At 48.1% G+C, this 25132-nt stretch overlaps 1 protein-coding gene across 1 annotated transcript in view; it reads left to right on the top strand.

Moving 5' to 3' along the window:
- The window catches only part of LOC131272672 (uncharacterized), an 88810-nt gene that overhangs the window by 53915 nt on the left and 9763 nt on the right, over positions 1 to 25132 (top strand). The window contains exons 6-15 of the mRNA XM_058274498.1: positions 3731 to 3937; positions 4009 to 4154; positions 4538 to 4688; positions 5056 to 5186; positions 9231 to 9390; positions 14835 to 15068; positions 15303 to 15425; positions 15930 to 16620; positions 16753 to 17210; positions 18871 to 18996. Of these exons, the coding sequence (XP_058130481.1) occupies positions 3731 to 3937; positions 4009 to 4154; positions 4538 to 4688; positions 5056 to 5186; positions 9231 to 9390; positions 14835 to 15068; positions 15303 to 15425; positions 15930 to 16620; positions 16753 to 17210; positions 18871 to 18996 (2427 nt within the window). The remainder of the gene's footprint in view (positions 1 to 3730; positions 3938 to 4008; positions 4155 to 4537; positions 4689 to 5055; positions 5187 to 9230; positions 9391 to 14834; positions 15069 to 15302; positions 15426 to 15929; positions 16621 to 16752; positions 17211 to 18870; positions 18997 to 25132) is intronic.

Genomic DNA, 25132 nt, shown 5'->3' with positions numbered 1-25132 from the left:
TGAGGTGTAATTATATGTAACGTTTCATAAAACATTTGACACATCTGACTGACCATTTTCGGTTGTTTTTTGTTTGCATGTTCCAACTTTGCAAATTAGTTTTAATATCTATTCAACACGATTAAATATATTATTGCACTTATCATTCTAAATGTTATGGTATTATCTGTTCGGACAATTTTGTGCGAATCCACCATACAATAATAAACAACAGCAATCAACTATTAGACATAAACTTACACAAAATTTTTACTCACGCTGATGCGAGTAATTTAAACGTACCCGTGTGCAATAAAAACACAACTCACATACAATTAATAACAAGCTGATTCTCGTCAAAGCGTTTGATCTCAGGCGTAACATTCGTTATGAAAAAAAAGGTTGCCCCGGCATCGAATCTAATTTCACATTTCAAATATACATGCCCTGGAGCGGTGTATCCCGGTGGCCCTACCGCAACGTTTCGCTGGTAAAAACCTTTTTCCCAGTTTCCCGGTTTCCATCACGACCGTATGACACATTAGCGCTGGCGACGATAGCGTTCACATTCATTAGGGTGAAAATTTAATTATGTTGTCCTTTAATTGTATAATTTGTATTAATGTATGTAAATACAGTCGCACGTCTTTGCGCCGGTTGCCAGTTGGTTGGCTTTCTAATTTTTGCTTCACCTTCCGCTAAACGAGGTGACCGTTCGTTTCAGCGCAGCCGGCAACCGTTTTTCCGGTGGGGTCCGTCCGCGTCCAAGCGTCCGCGTGGCCAACGCCAATTTTCAAGCCCCATTTTCCCAGCCTCCATTCCCACCGTGGCGTCGGTTGACATGGCCACCAGCGACGGTTCCCCGGGGGCTTTAACGTGTGCCGCAGGACCCGGAACCCGGGTAGGGATAGGGTTTAATTGCCTGCCGCCATATTCGTGTTTCGTAATAAAATCTGATTTATTTTCACTGCCTTCGCTGCGTTCCGGCCCATTTGCGCGTGGTTACTTGCTGACCGGGGCGATCCACCCTCCCCTTCCCGGGAAGGTCCCCCGGAACTCCCCCGTTCTCGATGGTTATTTCTGAAAAATAAAACCGCCTGCCCCTGGAGAAAGAGCATCAAACGCGACGTGAGTGCAGCATTAAAAATAACGCCAAGAAAAAAGGGGAAACGCGAAGCGTGGAAGTGTGGAGCATGTATATGTACCTTATCGTGCGGTACACAGACCGCGTTACTACCTGCCATGGTGACAAGAAAAAAAAAGAGAGCGAAAAAAGCAAAGAAAACCGCTACCCGTGACATGCTACATGGGGTAGAATTTTCCAACCACCGCACACTCCCACTCGTGGGTGCTTTGTTCGCAGCGCGCTCGGTCTGCACGGGCGTATAATGCTGTGCAGCGGCAACAGTCATGTAAATTTAAAACACGTATCTGATTTTCGTCCTTTCTGGTACACGTGGCTGCACTTGGCAGTCCCGGGGTGGACGCACTGCCCGGTGGCTCGAAAATGGGCTGTCAGGTCATGGCACCAGCCCGGGCTTGCGTAACGGTGTGTGGTTTTCTTGTGTGGGCGAGTTTGGTGGGGTTTCTTGTGTGTACTTGTGTGTGTGCATGTATGTTTTCTGTTGAGGCTGCATCGTAGTACGTATGTATATATATATAAAAGTGCTGCACCGACATGCACTTTTTGGCTCCCCTGTAGCAAAAAAGAACATTTTTCGTGTCTCACCAACCGACTAAAATTCTAGTCAATCCTTTTCACATACGAACTGTCCTTCTGTGTTTAGAGATTATTCTCATACGAACAGGGAGGATTATCCAAATTATACAATGCTACGGACTTGAACATGAATATTTTAACAGACTCCATGGTAGAGCATTGATTCAGAGCGTGATTCAAATATCACACAATCACAATATTCTATTTTCGCAATACTTAGAACTACTCGGTCCGCCATTCGCCACTCCACTCGTGTCGTCCTTGACACGCGATGTTACGTACGCCACTTTCGATCGTGCGTAAGTCCGCGAACCTTGAGTGTGCCAGAGCCCACCACAACACATCGTAGCGTCATAATTTTAATGAAATTTTATGGTCCCTCCAATTACCCATCGTCCAATTCCGCGCGTCGCGGAAGACGCTCCGAGAGCATCCTCACCCGCGCCGAAAAGGGCCGAAAATATAAATGGTGCATACGTCGTGGCGCAAAACGTACGACCTACGGACGGTACCATGCCCTGCTGTTCCTCCTTGGTGCTTCGGGACGGGGTAACCGCGTGGGCCTGTGTGAAAGTGGGCCAGAAAGACTGAAATAAATTATCGTAATTACCGGTACTAATACGTCGTAATGCTTTGATACAGCACTTCTTTCTTTTGTTTTCCGCCCGTTCGACGCTTCATCCAGTGTGCTGTCTCAGCCGGTCCGCTTCGGAAACCGGCCGCCCCGGACGGTTCCTCCTGCCAGCGCATAATCTCGTCCGTAAAACCCGCCATAGATCATCCGGGCGCGCTCGTGGGGTCTATGTAAATTTACACGGCTCGCTCCTGGCCGTGGCCCGGCGGCCACCGAGGAAATGGTCAGCAAATTAATTCTAATGACAGGCATTATGTGTCCGGCGAAACTTTCCACATTTGCCAGGCTACATATTGGCACGAGTGTTGCGAGCTATTTGCTACAAATTTTTATTGCTCCCATTCCCTTTTTTCACCTCTCTGCCACAGGCCGATCGCTTCAACCGACGATGGATAAAGTTTTTCCATTTTCGGTGCCATTTTCCTGGGGTGGCCATCGAGTGACACTGGCTGTAATTTATTTCTGCTCTTCGTTGTAAAAATGGCATCGTAAAAGCATTGTGTAAACTTCGACGAAATGGGTGTCACTTTGGAAAATCTAACCGCAACATCATAAAGGAACGGAAGGCAGATTCATTGCCATCTAAAATCCATAACTAGGTAATATTCGGGCATTCTAGTCTTGTCCTATGCTTGGTATAATGAGTTATAATAATGTAAGGGTTCATATTATTCTAAAATTTTCAAACATGAACGCTTAAAGTAATTTTTATTCTGAAACTTAATTTCTGCGAATCGTTCATATCGGCAAAGCTCTTATTTTGCAGTACCAAAACGTATTAGTTTCTGCCTTTTCAGTAATTCTGCGAATGAAACACTAGGTTTTAAGCTATACATTCAAATCTAACTCTACGGCTCCATTACCATTACAATAGCAATATAAAACGTTTCCCTTGCATCCCAGCAGTCCCCAAAGTGCCCAGCAAACCGATGAAAAATTCGCCGAAATTGAGCATCGCGTGCAATAATGTGGCACTATAAATTAGCCACCCTGGCTCATAAATAATGTAACGTGCACAACCTGACGCTCTGGGTACTCCGCAAGCCAAGCGCAAGTGCACCGTTGCAATCATCAATCGTCATGGCGGGGGGCCTCGATGGCAAGCGGTGATGAATATATATACCTGTCGCATGATTTTGATTACTTTGGTGATTCTATTTTGGGAGATTATCGTATTTTATGTGGGTTGACATGTAAACCAGCTCAAAGTTCTAGGAAAACCCGGCACGGTTTATTTTCAAACAAGCTCGGAACAATGTGTTAGGTAATCCAATGCGAAATTATCTATAATTATTTAGGTCTTAGTACTGAGTAATTGTCCATTTATAACCACCACCCCCATACAACTAGGACTAATGGTATATTTACAACGATTTTCTTTAATTTGTTTGTTCCAGGACGACCGGAACCGACGGTCACCTGGCTGAACGGCAACGAAATAATGCAAACGGGTGGTGGCGTTTCGATGGGTCGGCACGTCACCGTTAATCGGCTGGAGATACCGAAGATGACGCGCACGGCGCTCAACAATACGTACAAGTGTCAGGCGTCCAACACCAAGTTGGTTCCGCCGGCCGAGCGTAGCATACGGGTTGACATGTTGTGTGAGTGTCGCACGACCACGGTACTTCGAGTTTAGGTTTAACTTGAGAATTTAACATTGTTTTTTTTTCAGTGAAACCGCTTTCCACGGCCCTTTCGTCGAAGCCGAAACAGTTGATCGCCGACCAGGAGTACGTGCTGGCGTGTAACGTGGTTGGATCCGTGCCGGAGACGGACATCAAGTGGATGCAAAACAATCGACCATATATGAAGGGAAAGGTACGTGGAAAAATAGAGAGAGTTTACGTTACACCCTTTTAAGTATGCATGCTTTAAGATACCTAGTTAAGTAGGGTATTAGTGAACAGGCATATGCTTCAATTTTGCATCAAACAAGTGTTAAATCATGTCATTGCTCTTTTGTGACCTTTTTTTAGAGATATTTGGTAGTTCATCTCATAAATATACATAAGTTAAGTAATTCATTATTCGTCTCGATTATTCCTCATTCGATTCGATAAATCTGAGTAGAATTTATCGAGACCATTTATAAAATAGAATCATTCAACCAATACAACAAAACTAGCCTTCTCGTGTTTTGTAATGTAACATAAACATCATGATTGCCGACTACATCACCTGTAATTTATTGTACTCTTCAGATAAAAACCATCAACAACAGCTCGATGGTGTCGTCCGTGCTGAGCTTTCGCCCGCATCCGGACGACGACGGTACCATCCTCAAGTGTGAAGGCTCCAATCCCCGGCTGCAAAACTCCGCCCTCGAGGACTCGGTCATCATGAATGTCCTGTGTAAGTAGCACCGAAACAATCCACGCCACACATCGTACTCAACCACCGACTCCGACAAGGCGCGCCACGGAAAACCTTAACGCTGGTGATCTGATTTTATCCGATCCCACGGTCAAAGGTCACACGCTTGCTGCGAGGAATGAATCAAATCATCCATGCAGAAGCGGGAGACCAGCGCCACGTCACACGAAAGCATCCCACGTAGGGGGAAAAAAAAGATCTCAAAATCTCTTTCAGTAGCTTCCGACCAAGCTTCCAGATGACGCCACCGTAACCGTCCGGCGGCTGTGGCACAGTGGGACTAATTCAACGTTTCGCTCTCGTCTTTTGCTTTCTCCCTGTACGCGTGCTTTCACCCACCGAGCAGATCCACCGCAAGTGACGCTGTCGCTGGGATCAACGCTTAATCCCGCCGACATCAAGGAGGGTGACGACGTCTACTTCGAGTGTCACATTAAGGCAAATCCGAGGGAGCATCGCATTACATGGTCACACGATGTAAGTATCGGACGCTGACGGGCGCCAGCACGGTTGACACACAGATTAACTGGGTCGGGTCTAAGCCGTCGGTCGGTAGGAAGGTAGGAGCGCGCGGTACGAAGATTTATCGGAAAGTGCGAGAGCCTGAAAGCGCGCGTCCGTCGGTTGGCGGGATGGATAGATAATTCATTTAATTTTATCCCCCCTCACAGCCCCAACTTTCCCCTGCACGGAAGGGATTGGACGGTGGCCCACTTTCGCCCGGTTTGTCGTTTGTCAGCCGCTGCGTCGCTTAGCGGAAAATGGTTAAGAATTTCCATTTATATAACTCAGTTAAGATTAGGAAGAAAGGAAATGCCTTCCCGCTTGCTGCGAAGCGTACATCAGAAAGAAAGTAAAAAAAAAAGGCAGGGAATGAAAAAACCCCTTCATTGTCCCCCGCCGACGCTTCCCTCGAAAGCAACCACCCCGCCAGTCGATCCCTTTTCGGTCGTTTGACGTTCACGGTGCGTCACGTTATTTTTTTCGCGAACGGTTTTCGCCTGCCAAAGTCAGGCCGAGCACGCCAAAGCCCGTCAGACGCGCCCGCTTTCTTCGGCTTGCCGCAAAACCCGTGGCCCGTGATTCTCCCAGGGTGGGTCTCGCTTCCGCCGACGTCGTCGTGCGTTGAGGATCAAATTGAAATTGAATGAAATCAGCTTAAGAGAGATAAATTGCTCCGCGAAACATAATGGCATCATATTTTCTCGATGTGAATTTAATGGGATTTTAATATGTTTCCTCTTCCGACCCGGTCCGACCGGCAGCAACCGGAAGCGGTGCCGTAAGGTGCGGCTGCTTTCTTCTCCTCCTTTTGCCACTCGACGAAAGTAGCAAACAAGCGCGGAACAAGCGCGGAACTCCATCAGCCGGGCTTCGGTGGAGATTTTCGCTTCCGCCGTCTGCCACCGCATGGAGTCATGAATCCGGTGGTTTCCTTCCTTCAAACGACGACACTGCCGAGAATAATCAAAAGGCCTGGCAGCGGGAGCCTGCACGAGGGTAAGGGCGGAAGTCGTGCCTCGCCGTGAGATGAAAATCTCTTAAAGATTTATTCCGCTGATAAAGATTGCTTTGTTTGCGCGCCTGGCACGGGAGCTGGAAATGACCAGGTGTATAATGGGTCCAGCACTCGACGCAAAGTGGAGAAAACTCAATGAAATTTCCTCGCTGAAGCGCGTCCCGACAAGCGAAAAGCTGGAACTGATTACGATTTTCTCCGTCTCCGATCGTTTGCGAGCGGCGGACGATAAAGAGTTGTATTGCTTATGGATATGAAGTTGCCAATTTCTCCGAAGTTTGAAATGGGCTATTTCTTCGGCTTGATATTTTTGCGTTGTTCGATAAGAAAAGGAACAAACCGAGCACCAAGAAATTTAGACCGTAAAATCCTCATTCCGATAACCGAAAACAGCATCGCGTTCCGCCACCGATGGAAAGGATTTCCAATTAAAAATCCAATAAATACGAGTTCGTTCTTTTCCCAACGAAAATGTGCCAAAACCGCACCACACCCCTCACCCGCCGCCGCATGGCAAGACAATGTAGAAACATGATCGCAAAAGCCCGCTGTTTCGCACCCTTTGTAACCGAATGCTCCATTTTCACCACGTACCACGAGGCAAGAGAAGAAAGAAGTTGCTCCAAAACGAAACGCCAGCCAGCATCGCCGGATAATTATATTGAAAATCTAATTAAAGTTATTCCTTAACCGAGCGCACTTCCGAGGCCGGTAAACTTTCGCTCCACTCCGCACTTGCGAGGCCGGCACTTGGGTTTTAATTTGCATCCTAAACACCGACGGCCCAACTGCAAAACCAATTTTGTTAAGGAGGATTCCAGTTCCGACATTAAGAACCAATATCGACGGGCTTATCGCTTTCGCAGCAAACCCGCCTCGGAGGGTGCCAGGGTTTTGCAGAACACGGGTTGTCCTTGCGGCAAATGGCCAGATGGTTCCGACCGCACCGTGGAGTTCCGATCGTAATAACTATGGTCCGGTGCGTGGCGGGAGGTCGAGTCGAGATGCAAGGGCTTCCGAGCAAGCAAACCGTAAATAAAATATCTCAAACAATTGCCGTAATCTGGTCTTTCCCCTGAAGGAACCCCTACTTACCCGAGCCCGCCTGGAGTGGCTACGAGTTGTGCCGGGCACTTTATCCCACAAATGACTTTACTGCCCAGCCATCCGCTCCTCCGAAACACCCGTCCCTTTGGCGTCCTTCCGCTGCCGCTGTAGACGCTTCGGTAGTCTGATCAAATCTGAAACCACAAATCCTATCGCTCCCACCCGCGCTGCCGGAGACCAGGGTACCATTTTGGCCCTTTGCTCCACCGTCCAACTAGCTTTCCCGCCCCGCCCCGGGACACTAATATCCGTCTAATCCCCGCACACTTTCGTTTGATGTTGCTGGCTCGTGTAAAGCCGACCAAAAGCACAATTTCACAAATTAAAATCATCATTCATTCATTAAAATATGCAAATAAATGTGCCCTCCTCCCCTTTTCTCGAGAACCCCGCGCACGGAGCCGGAGCGCTGGCACGTAAATTTTCTCGACCCCGGGACCTGCGTCCAACGCTTCGGCCCACGTCGAGCCCCGGAAGCGCGTGATTATTATTGCCCGGCTGCTGCTGTTTCTGTTGCTGTTGCCCGGACGGACTTCCGGATCCGGTTTTGGTATGGTCGGGGGATTGGGATTGGTTCATTCACTTTGCCCTGTTTGCTCCCAAGCTAACGATTCACCCGGCAATGATTATGATGATTGCGGCGCTGATCAAACGTTTATCGGAAAAGGGTGAAATGTGCGTTTCCTGTCCGGGTTCCGCAACAGCACGAGCGAAAGGAGCACAATTAAGCTTGTCTTGACAAGGTGTTTAAGAAAGTTGCTTGTGTTCTGGTGGCTCAGATTATTTTTCGAATTGAAAGTGCACTTCAATTTTGAAGTAAATGTAGTTCATGTTGAATGAATTTACATGACGATTGAATTGAAAATCAACGATATATGTGTGTATTTTCCCCTTGAAATGTGTCTTGCTATATACGGATTCTGGAAACAAACTGAGTGCAGATTCTTCCGACGTAACAACTCAGGTTGGAGCTAATTTATTGGTTTTTATTTGATCAATATTGCAGAAAGGGAATATGTTCCTCTTAGCTAAATTAATTGGCCCTTTTTGCTTCATTTGATAAAACTTGCCTTTGGTTTACAATAACCAGGACTAAAAGTTGTTCATGTGTGCAAGTTGAAGTCTTCGGAAATGAAACTCTAGACGGTTACAGGCTCAACAGATTGAACATGGTCTAATTGAGATGCAGCCAAACGTCAAAGTGCATAATGTGAGGTGAAGTAGGAGGGTTTTGATAACATGTTTTCATTTCGTCCGAAAATGTTTATTGAAAGAGCATACCATAGACTAATTGATCAGGAAAACATTCGCCTCGGGAGTTCCTAAGCCCCTATGCTCCCAGCATGCATCGGAGCATCTTTGGCAAACAAACTTTTACTTTCAAATTATGTGCAAATAGTTTTAACTTCTAGCATTCATTCCCTTGTAGGAGTAGACATTTTTAATAGCCGAAAAAGGGAAACTTATAGGAAATACAAAAGCTTTAAAATAGTTGATCAATTAACGGAGCTACCTAAAGGGTATCGAAATTGATGACGATAAAAAATTAAACACTGTTGTTCGTAAGTCAGATCATTTTCCACAATTGCACCTATCGTAAGATCCGCCAATTTTCACATTTACTAACGAAACATTTCTTCCCTATTCTTTCTCTCTCAATCGTACTGGAATAATTAAATTCGTGCACGCCTCATCAAATCCGGGCGTGAATTCATCCTTCCTTCGCTACATCGACTCCACATCGTGTCAAACTTCAAAAACCATCGATATGGAACGTGACGACCCCGTTGGTACATACTCATCACCTCAATACACTGCTGTAATCATGAACCCAACTGCCGGTGCTTACCTGAAAATCGCACTCTCGGCCGCTTCCCTATCGCGCCCAATCTCAGGGCCAACCGGTGACGCAGAACGTTACTTCGGGAGTCATCATCTCAACCCGCTCGCTGGTGCTGCAGCACGTCGGCCGGTTCGATTCCGGCAGCTATGCCTGCGCCGCCGCTAACGACCGCGGGGAAACCCAGAGCGAACCGGTCGCCCTCAAGATCCACTGTAAGTACCGCTGAGGCGAAGAAAATAAAGCTTAATCCACCCATCGTGTATCGCACGTTTGACGTCGAGTTTTCCAGGGCAAGAAAAGCGGCAGCACTCTCGTTTTCTCTCCCTCTCTCTCCCTGGGCGGGCATAAAAACCGCCGCAAGTTCGTCCGGAGGAAAATGTAAAGCCTTTCGGGCGCTGCACATCAACAGTCGTGCGCGTGCCGTATCAGTCGGTGTGGCAATTGCCATAATCATTACACGCCTGTAATGAGGCACACTTTGTTGCACGCTTCGTTTCGAAAGGAAAAGCGTTCGGTATCAACACACACACACACACACACAAACGCACAGAATGAGCTCGGCTGATGGCGAGGAATGATAAAGAGGGAAAAGTGACAGCTTCCCATTGAGTCGGTTTGTTCTGGCGCTGATGAGCCGTACGCTGAAGGCAACCGGGATGGGATAGTTCACAATGCCGGGTGGTGTTCACCCATTTTCCCATTCAGCAGATTGCTATCTCCGGATCGTCTTCTCGGAAAAACGGGAACTTTCAGCTGTAGCTTTTCTTCCTAGACCGAACGTAAAAAAAAATTAAAAAACAACGAACAACAAACCCAACGAAATCCTTCAGCGCGCAGCGACACACACACACACACGTTTGCCCTGTCACTTCGGAAACCCCGTCATTACTGTGAAAGGATTCGTGCCGGCCACGAGGGTCTACGGTTTCCAAAGAAAGCCAAAACAGCGCCCATAGGAGAACAGGCAGCATCACGCCGATCGTTGGCATGGATATGTTTTCCAGTTTTGATCCGATCGGAAGGGGAGAGGGAGATGGTGGGACGGGGAGGGGAAGGGTGAACTTTTGCAAATTTTCCACTGTACCCGAGAAAATGGGGAGCCATTCAAGAGGCATCTAATAAGCTCCCAAAACGGGACATGAGACAGACGCATCCGCCTTGGGCGCGCCGGTACGATACAAAGTTTTACCCTCCACCCTTGTTTGGAGGGGCTATTGATTGCAGCCGGGTGGCCGGAGGGGGGCCGGGTTTAATATACTAATTAAAACAGCCGGCACTGTCTCCGGGCCGGCACATCAAACGGCAGATCAAAGTCATTCGGACCAGGGTCCCCGTCCCTGTGGAAGCCAGTTTTGCGAGCCGGTTTACTACTTGCCTTCCGTGCGGCGCTTGCGGAAAAGTTTGCCCATAGTCGTAAATTGATGTGAAAAACTGTCACAATACGGGGAAATGGGAATGAAAGCGTCTCAATTGGGCAGAGCGTCAGCGCCAGACATCAAAGGTGGCCACGTCTGGCGCAACGTTCCTGAAAGAACCAAATTAAAATGGGCTACCATATACCTCGTGAATGTGATACGTACCATTCGCCACCTATTCATCGTATCCATTTTGTTTTTAACTCTTTCCGGTCTTCCTTTGCATGCCGAGAGCTTCCCGTTGCCCGAATGTCCTTTTTAACAGGCGGTGTTTTTGAAGGCGACCATCCAAAAGTGGCATAAAACTACTCTAATCAACCCATAGTAACGTCTAACGTCTCCAGATAAAGACGGGCGACAAATTCACAAAACCACCTCCGCCCGACGCCGAGCGCACTTTGATTTCGCCACGGCGACAAGTTGCCATAAAGATAAATGCTGTCGATGGTTCGTGCACACTACCAAGCGGTATCGTTCTGCGAGCGCGCTGATGTTCGAGTGCGCCGGCCGGGAAAACATTCCTACTAATGAGCTGACAATGCTCACGACCCACATCCGAGGCGTGTCGTGTTTGCCGCGCGGGACAAGAAGAACTCGCCCCCGGGGCCACCGGGGCCATGCTATAAAACTTAATAACGAAATAATAATTAATGCCACCCACACACACACACCCGTTCGCATTTCATTCGGCAACTTCACCGACAAACCGCCCAGCGCTCGGCGAACGAAATAACATCAGACATGGCTGGCTTTTGGGAAGCCACAAAGGAGCTTTAGTTTCCCTTGGATGCCGACGCAGGGGTGCGGGTTTTATTTCGAAACTGTTTCGACGTGCCCGGTGTTGGATGGTTTAATGTGTGTTTTATTTTCTTTTGTTTTTCCTGATTACTTTGTTCGCCCATGATAATCAAATGTATTGTCGTATACGTTTGGAACAATATTATCCAACCAAATCAAAACTTCCAATTGCGGCATCTATTTAACATAAGAAATGTATATGTTTTTGATAAAGTTATTTGGCTTTGTTGAAAGTACGGTTCGAAATCAAAGTTAAATTTGAATAACGTCACTGTCTTGGTTGTGTATGTACAGTTTTAGATCCTAGATCCTAATGCTAACCAAGTTTGAAAATGTGTAAAGGAAACTTTAAATTATAAAGCTTCGTTAGTCCATACATTTCATGGATAAACTTCTGAGTTCCCTCACACCTTAACAGTCAAGTGCGGCGTAACGTAGCACAAAATGTAACGTTTATAAATTGTTGCCAGTCACTACGGTTGCCGTCGGAACTCGGTCACCCTCAACCGTACGTGGAGTCGGTGACAATCCGGCACTGTAACTTCTTACATGTTACTAGAAAAGCATAACCGTTTCCAACCTCTCATTGCTCGTAAACAACTTCTAATCGCACCGGGTTACGGATAACGACGGAAAACACACTCCCCAGCGTACGACCAATCATAACTAAATTAAAAAAAACAAGAAAGGGAAACGCTTTGTTGCCCTTTGAACCCCACCGACCGAGTTTCAGCTGATGGGGGCATCTCACGTCGTTGCCAAAGTTGCCAGCTGTTGCCGTGATGATGACACCCGGGGTCGCTGGTCCCGGGGAAACTTCCATCGCAGTGTAAAAACCTCGGCTTCGGGTTTTGCCAGAACCCCGTGCAGAGAGGTCTGAGAGGTCGCACTAACTCGCTCTCTGCAGGTTGCACATGTCCTGGGAGTGCGGTCCTCGAGTGGCTCTAGCGCGTAGGGAAGCGTAGGAAAGTTTGTACATTTGTTAGAGTCCTGCTAAACCCCACTGGGCCCCGGGACTTCTTCAACTTCAAGCCCTCGCTCGCCCTGGTGAGTGTGTTGTTGCGGCAGTTGTTCAAGAATTGAAGTAAACCGTAAGTTCATGCCACTTCGGGAAACCACAAAAATACACACACACACATTTAGACATACTCACGGTCCACTCTTGAGCTACACAAAGTTAGGCTGCATCCGCAACTCCGGTGAGAGTAATTAGCTAGACCATGGGTTACGCCTTACGACGAGGAGTATCCTGCGCTGGACCAACTTTAGCTACCGATCCCGAAATTGGGCATGATATATACTCCGCACGGGCCAATCGAGTGTTGTTTAGCTTGGAAACTTGGAGCTTCCTTGGCCAAAGTTATCTCGGCCATAATGAAGTAAACATGGCTGCCCGTGTCCCGTGGGACGTCTCCGTTTTAAGTACTCCATCTTTTCCAACTCGAGCCAAGACTCCGAAGCGAAAAATTTGACGCCAAGCTGATTGTCGCGTGACGACGTTTACAGTCGTTTGTCACCGGGACACAAACCTCATCCCGTGCACGAGTTGCAGTCACATAAAACGACGAGGAATAAATCCATTACAAGGCTAACCGGGGGCACCCTTAATTCCTCTAATTTGCTTATCAAATTATTAAGACAATTCACACCCGTCTCCTTGATAAGTTTTAACGTCATTACTTTGATTCACATAATGCTCAGTACGGTGTCGCATGCAACGACCGAACAGAAGAGTGGCCAACCCAGCGCAAAACAGCGCGTACTCACGAACGCGCAAACGGAACAGAAACTGCCATTTTAACGTTGCACCACATCCGGTAGAGTCGAGCTCGGGTGTGTGTGTGTGTGTATGTGTGTGTAGTATTTCCCACTTGTCCGGGCAAGCTGCAACCTCGGACGGCTCCCTGCACCGACACGGTCGGTGCCAGTTCCTTTTGAGAAAATTAAACCAAACCGACAAAAACCACACCATCCCGCCCGGAGGTTTGGGCCTTCGGAGAACATTCCCACCCTCCCCGCCTGGCAAAACCCCCCACCCGACGGCAGCCCATTAGCAGCTGGAGCAGCACTACCAACGGCAAGTCGGCCATTCCGTCGGCACAAAACACAAACCCCGGGTACACGAACACCATAAATATCAACCACGACGCGAATTTCACTTTTAATTGTAAAACATTCTGTTTCGGAGCGTACTTCCGCGTTCGCGGTCCCTGTACTTTTGGGGTTTCGCTCAGCTTCTTCCTCGGAATGCCGGCTCCCCGACCGGATGTTACCTTGAAGTGTGGCGAGAGCAGGGGAGGGAGAGGAGCAGGGTGAACTGGTGCAAAATTTTAATTTTGAGCCCTTTTACCCAAAACAACATCATTGCCCATTGTCATTGTCCCCCAGGAGGAGGTCGGGGTGGTGGTGGTGGAAGAGAGGGGGGGGGGGGGGAGAGAACGCAACCAGAAGGCGCGACTGTCAGTGGAGTTTGCCCTGTTCTGGTGAAGTGTTTTGCTGCAGCTGGGCGTTTGGGCTTGCTTGGATTTTATTTTTTTCTTACCTCCCAGCTGGTTTAAGGAAAGTTTTCCATCCGAGCCTTTACCGCAACATTACATGACTCTGTTCTTTTAAGGATATTTAACTTCTTCTTTTTTTAATGTATCGCTCTCTCGCTCCGAGTCGTTTTTTTTTACTTTCGCCTGTTATCTCAGTGACAACGCATTCGGGCACTAAAAAAGAAAACGGGTTCCGAGAACCTTTTACAGCAAATGAAACTAAAATCGGTGGAGGTATGACTTCGTCTTCGTCTTGCAAGCAACAGCCCTTCATCCCCCCGCTATGGGGTAGCTTTGGTGGTAGAAAGGGTGACGTTGGGGGTTTTACGCAAATCCAAAACGCCCAAGAGAACCTCCGGGAAGAAACATCCATTTTCCCCCTAAGGACAGCTTACTGCGCAGCCTTCCCGCCTATCCGCCGGAGTGTTATTCATAATCGTAAAATTCACTTTAACACACTGCGTCGAGTTGCGTTTTCAACCCCACCGTTCCACCCACGCCCGGCATGCCCTACATTTACTCTGCATCGTAGTCTTGGGTGTGTTTGAGGGAGAGAGAAAAAAAAAGAAAGACTTGTACAAACATTACTAGTCCGTTGTTATCCTTCCGCAAGCCCTCTAAATCCTTTCGTAAGTTTGTCGTCCGTTCGGTCTTACGAATTTCCCCCTCTCCCTTGGCCTTCACGTTCATCCCCATTTCATTCGGGGTCCCAAGCCGCAAAGCATGAGAGTATGAATAAAAATGAATAAATTAAACCGCTGGTTTTTCGGCACTGGTGCCGTGTCGGAGTGCAACACACACACACACTGTTCACTGCGGTTTGGCACCGCACTTGTTGGTTGCTCGGAGTCGCAGTCAGTTCAGTTTCATTGTAGTTTTCCCACACCGTTCTCTCCCTTCCCCCAGTTGCGCCGGTTTGCATATCAAGCAGCATCATGATCGTCGGTGCATCGCTGGACGAAACGGTTCCGGTGCCGTGTCACGTAGCGGCCGATCCGCTGGACGTGTCCTTTGATTGGAACTTTTCCAACAGCGGCGAGCGGTTCGAGGTGGCCAGCGGCCAGTTCAACCTGCTGCAGGAGTTCCACTCGACGGAGGGTATCACCCAGTCGCGCTACGATGCCGACGAGGATAATTCGGGTAAGTCACGTCAAAGATTCGGCTCACACACACACACACATACATACCGGCGGGACCGGACCGGGTCGTCGAGAGATCAAGACAACGGCCCCAATGTGGATTATTTTCCCTATCCGCACCAGAAAACACACACACAGTGGAAACGGTCACCGATCGTTGATTGAATGTTGCTCCGATTCGGGTCCCGGGATTTATGTGGTTTCGTGTTTTGTTTTCGTTTGTCGTTCCGTGCAGAAACCATCTACGAGCTGCTGTACACGCCGAAAAGTGAACGGGAGTACGGTACGCTGGCCTGCTGGGCGAAGAACTCGATCGGGAAGCAGAAGGAACCGTGCCTGTTCCAAGTCGTGCCGGCAGGTAAGCAGAAACATGACCATTTTTATTTACCGCACTGCATTTCTCGAGTCCGTTGGCAGAAAACAATTCGTTACTTCAACGCTGGAAATCCCAAATCGAATTAAGTCTTAAAATAAGACCCGTAGACTCGGTCTGCTCAGAAATGTTTCTGCAAATTAACTGTTGTAACAAATCAAAAACGCTGGCTGCAGTGGCAAACAAAGAACGGCCGTCGAAGATCTCCGGAAATGTCCCTCGTCACGTTTCTTCATTAGTATAACAAGATCCTGTTGATTGACAGCGCAGATTTCGCCCCGAAAGAAGAATGTTCCGCCTTGATCCAAGAGCGAGGGCGAGCAAAAAAAACCCACGAATCGACTCACTCGTCGTCCTAATGAGATTGGGTGGAGATCCATTTGCGCCGGGACGGAAAAGAATTCGTACCGGCGTCGAATGTCAATGCGCACCAAAACAAAAAAATGGCGTCTCACATTTCGTTCCGTTTTCTTCAATTTTTCACCCCAGCCAAACCGTCCCCGCTGCGCAACTGCACGCTGCGCCCGTACTCGACCCTGCTGCCGCCGGGAAATCACGGCCCGCACGGCACGCCAAACACGACTTCTGCAGCGTCAGCCGGTTCCGCCTACTCGTACTACGCGGGCGAACCGACCGGCAGCCGGGCCGGTCAGCACTATCGGGACACTAATTACGTTGGGCCACAATTCGTTAAAGATCGGAACGTGCCCAGCACCGCCACCAACACCGCCGCCACCGCCACCGGCCGGCGGAATGTAACAAAATTTAATCAGAAAAATCCATCGTCCACGCCGGGCCGGCGGACATTCAACCGAACCGCAGCCGGTGGTGGTTTTCCGCCCGGCCGCGACTCCGACCTGGCCCGGCTGACCGCGGACGAGGGGCTCGACCCGGTGGAGGGGCTCGCGAGCGGATCAAAGGCGATTCCACCGCTCGTGCCGGAGCAGCAACGTCGACGAGCGAGTGGGAAAATTCCTCCCGCCAGCAGAAACTCGCCCAGCAGCAGCAGCAACAGTGAGGAGCGAAACAGTCGGATGAATCTGCTTAACACGGCCACGGCCGTGCTGCTCGGGGAAGGCGGTTCGGCGGCCGTGCTAGCGTCGTCCGCCACCGGGGACGATCCGGCCGGCCAGCAGCGCGGCAATCGACTCCGACGGTACGCTGCCAGCGATGACGCACGGTAAGTAGAACATCACCCGGCCGGAGAGCCTTCGCTCGGTCGAAGGACGGGAGAAAAAGAAAAACCACGGTTTAATGAAAACCTAGCAAATGAAATAAATAGAACCCCATTTGATGATGATGAAACTTTCAGCAACGATAGCCTCCCGGGCGGCGTCGGCAGCAATCAACGTGACCGCCCGATCGACGAGGGTCGGCGTGGCCGAGGGGGAAATAATTATCGCACCACCACGGCATCCACTGCACCGTCGCCAATTGCATCGCAATTAAGATCGAAAGCGATACGGTACCAATCGGGGCCTTCGCCCTACTCCTCGGGGTCCTACTCCACCGGTGGCACCGGGCAGCATCATCATCATCATCAGCAACAGCAGCACCTCTTCGTCGATGGTTCCGCGCCCGGTTCGGGGAGTGGAGCCGCCGACAACGGTGGCGGTCCCATCATGATGGAGCTGGAGTGTGTCGCCGGGTACGACGGCGGGCTGCCGCAGCACTTTTTTCTCGAAGCCTACGACTCCCGGACGCGCAAACTGCGCCTCAATATCACAAGTGCCCTTAACGACGTGCCGCTCTTCCGCATCGACCTGACCGGTGAGTGCGCCAACAGCTAATTGTTTAATGTTTTAATGCTTGACGCAATGGCCGTATTAGGTCCACGATTAGAGCTGCAGGGCCGGTACGGTTAATACATATAAAGCTGGAGTTTTGGGCGGGAAAATGGAAATGAAATCAGGTGCCACGAGTAAAACAACAATGTAACAGAAATCATTTGAAAATTCCATTGACAGTGTTAGTTCTCTGGAGGGAATTCAACCATTAAAAATTGTTTTATATTGCAAAATACATAAAAGTACAAAGTCTGATTAACAAAAACGTTCAACCAAACTTTTTTCACTTATTTAATCATATACTTCGGTAGAAAAATAATTAAATTCCTTCTTTTATTTATTGATCTACGAGCAATATTCAATGCAAGATACTTTTTTATCAACTTATCTCATCTTATTTAAAACTTTGGAGTTTTGGAGTAACTTTCATAATTTTTGAAAACATCAGACATTGCACAAACAAATACGGTAAAGATGAGAATAGCTTACACAAAATTAGTCCAAAATATTATTTGTGTTGGAATCCGAATATAAAATACAAAACATTAGAAATCATAATAGTCACATACACTTTTATCCAGGTATGCAAGTTACCACGGTGTAAAACTATTTTGAAACCAATCGTAAACATAGAACATTAAAACAACTCGTATTTGAGAGTGTATGCACCGACTCTAATGTGACTAAATAAAGTAGTAAAATCACTCCAAAGCGAAAATAATAATCCACATAGTAACAAGTTTTCATTCCAGCCACCGTCAGGCTAAATAGACTGTACTGACAATACCATGAACTAGGGGTTTCCCTTAATTTTAACGTATTTTCTGCAGTCCCCCTGATGAACGTATTTTCTATTTAAAATGTTAACACCCTGTCGCCCGAAGTCTCCACAGTGGAGACGTTATCTACTGATTGATAGACAATCACACTATACTGGAGAAATGACAGTTCTATGTAAACAAATACAGTTTGTTGTTATTACAAAGTATTTTATTTTTTTTAATAAGTATAAAAGTTTCCTTTGTACGCTAGTTAGCAAATGGGGAAAGAAAAAGAGCACGAGAAAAGATGAGACAGGAGAATGATAAAATTTTAAAATCGCCCGGACAACGAGGTGTTAAAAGATCAAACGGTAACAATTACCATTTCTAGATGCATTCCAGTTAAAGAAAATGGATACTAAAACCTTTTTCCAAGTATGGTAAATTGTTAAACGAATCCACCGTGCTCTGATTACCGTAGTTCGTAGAATATTATTGCTTGGTATAATTTGTAACTCACCGCATGTAGATGATACCCCAAAGCAAAACAAGGCAAAAAAAACCCCCCTATTCTCCGTAAGGCCTAAACTCCACCGGGTATCACCATCAATCTATTTCCCGGCCAATGCCACTTGCTCGTAGTGCTTCATCTTTTAATGAGCAACCTGCTTTTGCTGGCATAATTTTGCGGAGTGCTCCGACATGCTCCAAGATGTCTCAAGTGATACTGTGAAATTTGTAAGGCTTTTCACCTGAATCCCCTCTGGTGGGGCGCTTCGAGTTCTTTTATCTCCACTAGGCTCTTCATCTTTCACTCCTCTATTTGTGTATCGCTCTGTTGTGTGTTTCTTACGTTTTTTTGTTGTCTCTCTCTCTCCACAGAACTAATCCCCAGCGAATCCTACACACCCACTCTGCACCTGATAGCGTACAGCGTGAATCAGAAAGGTCGTTCCGAGCCGACGATCCTGGAGGATATAGCAATTAATGAAGCTGAAAAAAGGACCGGTAAGTTGTCCGCAATTTTCAGTATCTTGATTGTGTTTTCCCGTCTTTCCACCGGCCGTTCGGGAAAACGGTTGTGCTGGCCGGTGCGAGTCCGAACGGGTAACGGTGCCAATCGGAAAAAGGAGTTGGTTGTTTTATTTTTTTTTTCCCGTCCGTTTTGGTGACCAGAGACACCACTCCAGCGAAGCGTACGGGCAAATGCGCAAAGTTTTCCCAACAACAGCCCTTTCGGGTCCAGTGGGCCGTCCAAGTGGTGCTTGCCGGCGGTCCGGGGGAGTCAAATCAAACATAAAAATAAACGAACACCGCTACCTTCGTAACCTGTGAACTGTTATAAATTTCTTTCCTATCCAACCCGCCAAGCCCCCCCCCGACTGGGCAGCGTTTTTCTCCCGGCTATTTTTTGCTGTCGATTTGCTGCTCCACTGGAAGTTATTGGATTACTTGGCGGCATCAAGACAAAGCTATTTTCCTTATCAAACTGCTTTCTGCGACCATCTTTCTAGCACTTTTTGTTATTTTGGTTTCTTTCCACTTCCACTATCTTCGCCATCCGGGAAGATCGGTCGGGGAGAAAGAAAGAAATTCTAAACTGAACTCCATTCTAGCTCAAGCGCATCGGGGCCCGAGAGCGAGGGCACGGGGCGAGCAACACTGTCCGGCAGCGTAAAGGGGCCGCCAACTAGCCGCCCCGTGAAAGGTTCACAGTAAAGGAAAACAGACACCAGATTCCGGGCCGGGCCGAGGGTAATCTTTTCACATTAAAACTAATTTTCCGTAAATTTAATAAACAGTCGCAAAGATAAACCAGAGCCACGGGAGGTCAACCGAGGGTGCGTGGGTGCGGAAGGTGCCCGTGGGGCAGGGGGTGTGTTTTTTGTTTCCTTTACACCACCCTTCCGAGCCGAGCGGGCGGCTTCCATTAGCATCATTTTCCACCAGAGACTTTCCAGAGCCGCGTTTTTTGTTGCTGCATTCTTCCGATTATTACCACGTTACCTCCCGGATACGGGACTCTATCTCCCGTCACCACGCCGTCCTTCCCACGCACGTCCCCGTACAGCCTTGGGTGGGCGCCGTTCCCGTGGGAAAAGCTCCCACACACTCGTAGCCGCAGGGTGGAAAACCAGTTAACGTTACTTTTGCGCCAGGGTTGGTAGAAAAAATCAACTCTCCGATGGACACATCAATGGAACGGCACCCATACACGGATGCACATGTGGAAAGATGTGGACGGTGTGAAAGTTCAAAAATTACCATCATTTATTTTTATTTCAATGTCGGTCGTTCATTGTTCCCACGGCCCGACGAAGGTGAAACGGTACCGCGTGTGTTCGAGCGTGTTTTCCTCTTGTTCGGCAAAGCGCTCGCCATTTTTCAGTGGTGAAATTCCCAGTTTCCTGTCCCATTGTGTCTGCAGTTGAAACTTGTGATGTGAAACTTTCCATCAGTCTACGAGCATTGACGCCACCCCCGGACAAATGACAATTAGTGGCCGAGAATTACATAACGACGGTTTTTCGAAGTCCAAATCATCGAAACAAACACCGAGTCGAGTGAAATTTACAACACCATCTCATTAAGACACACTTCGGGCTAGAATCTACCGTTCGTAGGAAAGTTTGCGTTCTGCTCACACAATTCATTTATCGTCGCAATTTGGTTGTTCGCAAAATAAACTTGTTTGCATTACTTTTTCTCACCGATTTTTTTGTTTTTTTTTTGTCTATTTTCTCTCCCCTACGTTTGCGTTGTTTTCCTCTGCGTAGGAGTTGAGTTTTTGCAACAGCAAAAAGCAACAAGCTAGCAGACAGGAAGGTAGAAAAGTTTCTGGGTTTTTTTTCTGTTTCGTTTTTTGCTTTTCTGTCTCCGGGACTGCTTGTTTTCTTTTCTGTCCCCCCCACCCCCTAACATTCTCATCTGTTGTCCTCCGCCCGGCCGTGCTAGGAAAACTTCTTCACTCTCTCTCTCTCTCTCCCCACCGGCAGCGTTCTTTTCTACTCGTCGAGCAGAACATCAAATAGAATGTTTTCGTAATTTTGCGCCCCAACTTTGGCCATTGCAACGTGTTTTATTTCTCCGATCCCCATGTCGCTGGCTCGTGCGACTGGTCGTCGGCGTTGTCACGTGTGACCCTTCGCGTGCCCACCGTCCATCGCAAAGCGGGAGATCGAGATGATGGTGAGAAAAGTTATCACTCACTTTCCCTAACGATGTAAACAAATTTTCCGATGATGTGCCCAGCACACCCTCGCACCAGCGCTCCACTCCAAGTGGGTGTAAGTGGGTGGGGCGAAACGTGATGGAGGCGCCCAGTCGCTCATGGCAACCTCATCACCGAGGGGTTCGCTCTTTCCGACGGGTGTTTATTATGGTGCAGGCCGCACATCAAATCGATCGAGGGGAAAATAAGGTTGGAAGCAGGGGAGCAGGAATGGTGCCCTCGACCCATGGCATGGACGGGGACAAACTTTCTACGATGCGCACATTTTGTCAGCAGCCAGTCGCCTAAATTCGGCCGGAATAAACAGACCGTTCAATTTTTCCCTAATGGTCCCGGACACTCCAGCACTCCAGAAATGGGGGAGGATTGGAGAACTGGGGGAGAGAGGGCAAAGCAAAGAGTGCCCGGATGTGGCAGGACCCTCCGGCGATGGTCAAAGATGAAAAGTTTCTCGTAGACTCAGGCGGATACCAGATCATCCGGAGTTTTTCTATGTTTGGGCAGCATTTGGATTTTTCTCCCTCCCTTCGCCTTCGATCTTTCCACTTGTTTGGAATATAGAGAACGTTTTCCGGCAACCATCGTCGTCGTGCGCATCGGCGGAATTGTGGAGAATTAAGCGAACCACCGATAACGAGCGCCTGGGAACCGATTCATGCCACGCAGGCCGATGTCAAGTTGGTTTTAGCAGGAAAGCCATTGAATGGAGCGCTTGTTTTTCTCCAGTTTTTCCGTCTCGCGAGCCTTGTGCTGGTATCTTTTTCATTGAGACTTTTTTTTCTCTATCTTTTGTTGTTGTTATCGTCATCCCATCATCCGCCGTTCCGAGCGTTTCGGCAGACTGCTCATAGCGCAAAGCCCACTCAACAACATCTGGTTAGTTCGTTCATCACCTATTCATGAATAATCAATCAATCGCTCCGTTAGCTCGCACCGAAGATCGTTCAATCGTGAACGGAAGACACCGACTGCTCTAGCTTCGACAGATACACATACATACACAAACCCACTGGTTGGTGGTGGATCCTTTAAACCGGATCACTTTAAACGCGGTCTGCCCGTGGCTTCACCAAGCTTTAAATCACCCACCGGCTAAAACCAAACCGAAAACGAAAACGGTTTGGCTTGAAGCCCGGCATGCTGACCCCGCGAATCGGTACCACTAACCCCCCCGCTTGGAGTGGAAAAACCAGGCCACACGATGGAAGCAGGGAACCGGGATCGGCGTGGGCCGATTTTTAGGTTGTTCTTTTCGAGCTGCGGGCGCTAAAGTGTGAACTCGGAAGCGACGGATTCACCACAAACAGCTGCACACCAGCTCGATGCGGCTCTGCTCGGATGCTTTATGCTTTTGGTGCAGATATGCAACGGAAATGCGGGAACTACTTGCCGGGTCGTAGCTTCTTGCAGCGCTGGGTGGGTAGCATTTTTCATGAAGTAGTTTTCAATAAGATAAATGGAAGCGGGGAAAAATATTGAATAGCGCATTTGTTGGAGAACGGAAAAAAATCGTTGCTTTTGCTCGATGTATGAGTGGGCTGTTTTTATTGGACACCCTCATCCACTCACACACACACACAAACACCATTCATTCTGTTCCACATTTCCTTGTTCAATCCACCACTGATCCTTGTGTGGCTTTCGGTTAGCTTTTCCAGCGAACGATTCAGAGGAAGCTTTCCGTTGTCATTGCGATGGAATATTATAGCAGGCTTTGAGAACCTTTCACGATGATCGGAAAAGTAACGAACGCCCCGCTCGGCAAACCGCTACACACTACTATAACGAGGTGATTTATTTAATCGTTAGAAATGAATCTTCAAATGCTCTCCCGGGGAACGCGAAATGAGCAAGTGAATCGATCGCTAGAAAATGCGATTTCTCTTCCAGCGCTGTAACGGTGGTTGGGAAGAACCGGCAGTTGCTGGGAGTTTAGTTTACCGGCCCGGTAATGGTTAGTTATTTATATCCCGATGCCACTCGGGTCGGATCAACCAGCGCACGGGCTAGTGGGGGCTCGCGGTGTCTATCCGTCTTGGGAGGTATTGAAAAATAGCGAGCCCCCAGCGTCTTGGGGCTCAAATCAAACTGCTAACAAATTGACCCACCGCCAAGCGCTGGCAGAGGATGTTTCTCACGTTTACAGCCTCGTGCTGCGAAAATGTTATCACTGGAAAGGCAATTTCGAAGATGCACCCTCTCTAGCAGAGGGCTTTGCCCAGACCGCTATCAAATGCTTGGTACTATCGTCTTTTGCTTCGATTCCAATCGTATTGCTGAAGACAGTCGATTTTCTCAGCATCCCGGTATCGGTTGTAAGAACTTGTGTCAGAGTTTTGCTTTTTTTTATTCAAAGAAAACACTTTAGACACAGATTTCATAGGAACATCTTTTTGGAATCATATTTTTTTAACCATAATTTTCTATTAAATACGCTAAAAATATATCAATTTATCATCTCTTGAAATTGATCCTTTGTAGGGTCTTAGAAAAGCGTAGCCGGTACCTTCATTAGCTCATAATTGTTTTTCAAATGGTCGCCTCGACATCTTTGCCTCCGATTTAAACAATAAAAATATGTTTGTAATTAGTTACCAGTAAACGACTTTCCTTCTTCATAGCTTCAAAATAACAATGAGATTTTGAACATGTACAATTTTAAAGCTTCTTATTACATGGTACATAGCCGCAATTTTGATAAAACAAAAGCAGTGCCTCTTTTCAGGTTTATTTTTGTTTCAAAAAATTTAAACTCTGCGTTCTTTAAGATGAGTACCATAATTCACTGACCTTTACGTTACACAAACGTACGTTGATGTAAAAACTTTCCGACGCTTCATGGCTCAACCTCTGACCATGTTCCAAAACAAACTGTTTGTACTACAGATCCTTAAAAACAAGAAAAAGGATGTTTACTTTTTTCCCCCGCACGTCAGTTACATACTTCGCCAACTCCCCTGCCAACGCAAACCCGGCCAACATGTACGAAAAACTCCAACTGACACGAATTTATCTTTCATCTTGAGTGAAGTTTTTCACGAGCGAAAAACCTCGCTAATCTCCCGACCCGACCCGATCCAAGCCGTCCGCAACGCAGCCTGCCGGCCAATCGATAAGAGTACAACGTGCCCGGGTGCCGGTTGTCGTGTCCGTGTGTCAATCGATGTGCATTGTGAGCACACCCACATACACATACAAACACCCACCCCCGGGAGAGGCGTTTCAGAAAATTGGGCCTCGAAACAAACTTGTCACCCATCGGTGCGTTAATTTTTATGCACGTGCGGATCAACGGTCCCCTAATTCCCAACCGGAACCACTGCACCACCTAATCTTTCCCTCCTCCCTCGCTCCAGCATCCGAGTTCCGAGTTGCCATCCACGGGAGAATCTTCATCCAGCCCGAACGCGACGAGCGCAACCAGAGGGTAGCGGAAGCGAGCTGAACCATGGGAGGCAAAGTTTTATTGCAATTGGAATTGGTTTCCGCCAATCTCGCAATGGGTCCCCATATTGCAATTAAAAAGTTTTACATTTTATAGACCACCACCCACAAGCGCGCGCCCCTGCCTCCGCCACACAGACGAATCCTCGCGGAGTGTCCCCGCAAATGACAACCAAAGGAACGGCATGACGGTGTCAATGGAGCGAGACGAGGATAAAAGGGATCGACCGAGTGGCACCACCCCCCAACGAGGGGGGGGGGGGGGGGTTCCCCCGATGATCTTTCGGCCGAGTGGGATAAAAACTTTATCCATTCTCAATTCCCGCGCGGTTCATTACTTATTCATGTGGCTGTGGGTTTTCGGCGGCTGGAAAGCGTCAATGAGCTGGAAGCGGTGGTGGGGTGAAGGGTCGTAATTGCGTGATTGCACGGAACACGGGCGAAATAGCGAGAGAGAGAGAGCCTGGG

Source organism: Anopheles coustani, chromosome 3 (assembly GCF_943734705.1).
Source record: "Anopheles coustani chromosome 3, idAnoCousDA_361_x.2, whole genome shotgun sequence".
NCBI classification, from domain to species: domain Eukaryota; kingdom Metazoa; phylum Arthropoda; class Insecta; order Diptera; family Culicidae; genus Anopheles; species Anopheles coustani.
This window is presented reverse-complemented; position numbering and strand designations above follow the sequence as displayed.